The following is a 2,500-nucleotide window of genomic DNA, read 5'->3' as shown; positions in this document are numbered from 1 at the left end:
GTCCTGCGCTCAGACTTATTTAACGATAGGAAGACACAACTTCGAGGTCTCTTGTTGAAACGAGATGCACGGGCAGAGAAGAAGGGGCCACCAAGAACAAGAGGACTAAATGTGGATGACCGTTTAATTGCCCACAAATGGGAGGGAAAAGGTCGCGTTAATAAGATGAACCAAGGGATGGCAGTCTTCCAGAACTCGCCGATACAAAAGGCAACACCTGTTACAACTACGCCAAGCAGAAAGCTGCCTAGAATTGCAGAAAAAACGCATGAAAAGTCGATGTTGGTTGGTTTATTGAATACTTCGAAGCTAAAGGTAATAATGTTTGTGTCACGACTGAGTCAGTACATGAGAGGGTTGGACGGCACCGTACAGTTCAGCTGGTGCTAACTCGTTTAAAACAAGGGTTTTGTCATATGGCCTTTGAAGACGGTTTGAACGCTGTTCAGGCATCAATACGTCTTTCCTCTGGGGAGAGGGGTTCCTTACAGCCTTTATCGGCCCTAATAACAGTTTCTGAAAGTCCTGGAAGCTTTTTGGGCTTGAAAAAGGCATGTGTGAAACGACGGTCCGTTTAATATTCTAAAAACAGCATTTCATTTGAGCTCACAAGATAAGAAAGGACAAGGTTTTTAATCTTAGAAGAATCTCCATTCTTGATTTGTTTGCTTCAGTTGCTTATGTTCATGTCTACATATCGGTTTGTTCGCTATTGATAGAACAGAGTTACGTGGACATAAACCATAGGAGAAGGTAAATTATTGACATCGCTTTGGGGTGGGAGGGGGGGGGGGAAGGGTTGGAAGGGGGGATTCCGTATACTTGTTCCATTCCTCCGTGGTTAAACGTCTCTGCACCACTCTTTACTTTTTGTTTAAAATCTCTTTTACATGGAAGGGGGGATTCCGTATACTTGTTCCATTCCTCCGTGGTTAAACGTCTCTGCACCACACTTTACTCCTTGTTTAAAATCTCTTTCACATGGGAATAGGACACTGCAACCTTTGAGCAGCTGGTAATAAATATTCTTGGAAAACTTCCTACGCGCTTCAAAAGAAGCCTTTTAACTATTTTCAGCTGTCCATATGCAGCATTCGAATCAAAAAGCACTTCAAAGCATGTCTTCTGCTGTCTCTGGAGCGATGTAGAATATTCTGAGAATCAAGCGAACTATCGCGAGTTCTGATTGGGGCTGAGGGCTTGACTGAGGGTGGTTTAAGTCTACTACACACTCAGTTTAAACGGATTATTACGGACGGACTATCCCATCTTTACAAAACTCAAAATGAAATTACAGAAACGTTTAATTCATCTGGATTGTAGTAAGTTGGTAGACAGGGATGCAAAATTCTAATTAGTCAATTCTCTTCACCAGGTTCACAAGTGGTTTTACTCGCCTGAAGAAAAGGTAATATCCACTGGAGCAAAACTCGCACAGGGGTCTGTGTATAGTCCCCGCGTGTCTTGATGCTTTGGTAGATTAGAAAAATGCCCGAAAAATACAAGCAATCAATGGCATTATTGTGGGAGCGAGTCAGCGTTAGGGTTGTGAGGTCAAGGCACCCAACGAGCAAATCTTAGCAAGCCCAAAAGCCTGTGCGAGACATTTCTAGGCTACTTGTAATGGTGATGTTTTTTATCTGTTGGGATATCTTAGTTGAAAATTGAACTGTCCAAAAATGATTTCAGGGAATAAAATCTTCATTTCATAATTGCTAGCTGAACGTTACCCCAGAAGAACTTCCCAGGGAACCATTTGTTCATCTGAAACTGCTAGGTGACCTTTTTGAGTGCCCAAAATTGCTAAAATATCCCTTACGAAAACGTAAGGGACTACTTTTCCCTGGTTGCCAATTTCTTAGGGGATGTTTAAGTAAAGAAATTTGTATCTGTTTGGCAACGTAGAGCCGAAATTCGGTTGGGTGGAATACGCGGAGTGCGGAGTGTGGAAAATGGGAGCGTAGAAAATGTGGAGTGTGGAAAATATGGAGTGTAGAAAATGCGGAGTATAAAAAATCGTTATGTTCTCATTGAAAGAGTGTTTTATAATATCGTGAAATAGCGCGTAGCATTATTGCCAATTAACGATATTAACAATTGGTCGGTGTTCTTTAAAAACGTAATGGGATGCGTCATTACATTTTCATGGATAATCGAACAATATTTTTTGTAGCTGTAAAAAAAAGGAAACAAAAGATTGAAATGAATGCGCTTAACATTGTTAAAAATTAACGATATTAACAACAAGTCCGTATTCTTTCAACATTTCCCTCTGGCCTTCATCAAGTGACTGGTAGGCGCCGAGGTCGATTAGTACATATCCGTCAAACACAGGGTTTTTTCGCCTGATATGCGCAGGGTTGGGATGGTAATAGGTGTTGGTAAAGTCTGTGCTTTACACTAACACCCCTCTGTTGTTGTTCCTGCTTACCACCCGCCGATCCACGCTTGACCACAAAAGTTGTGTGGTGGCTGACGGAATTTATCTCCAAACATGTCA

At 41.8% G+C, this 2,500-nt stretch overlaps 1 protein-coding gene across 1 annotated transcript in view; it reads left to right on the top strand.

Annotated features, from left to right (window-relative positions):
* Positions 1–2,500, top strand: part of LOC138037811 (beta-1,3-galactosyl-O-glycosyl-glycoprotein beta-1,6-N-acetylglucosaminyltransferase 3-like) — a 17,696-nt gene that overhangs the window by 8,211 nt on the left and 6,985 nt on the right. The window contains exons 2-3 of the mRNA XM_068883705.1: positions 1–315; positions 1,376–1,408. The exon at positions 1–315 is cut by the window's left edge and continues 73 nt beyond it. Of these exons, the coding sequence (XP_068739806.1) occupies positions 1–315; positions 1,376–1,408 (348 nt within the window). The remainder of the gene's footprint in view (positions 316–1,375; positions 1,409–2,500) is intronic.

Source organism: Montipora capricornis, chromosome 2 (assembly GCF_036669925.1).
Source record: "Montipora capricornis isolate CH-2021 chromosome 2, ASM3666992v2, whole genome shotgun sequence".
Lineage (NCBI taxonomy): Eukaryota > Metazoa > Cnidaria > Anthozoa > Scleractinia > Acroporidae > Montipora > Montipora capricornis.
The sequence above is the reverse complement of the archived record's forward strand: the minus strand, read 5'-3'. Positions and strand labels throughout refer to the sequence as shown.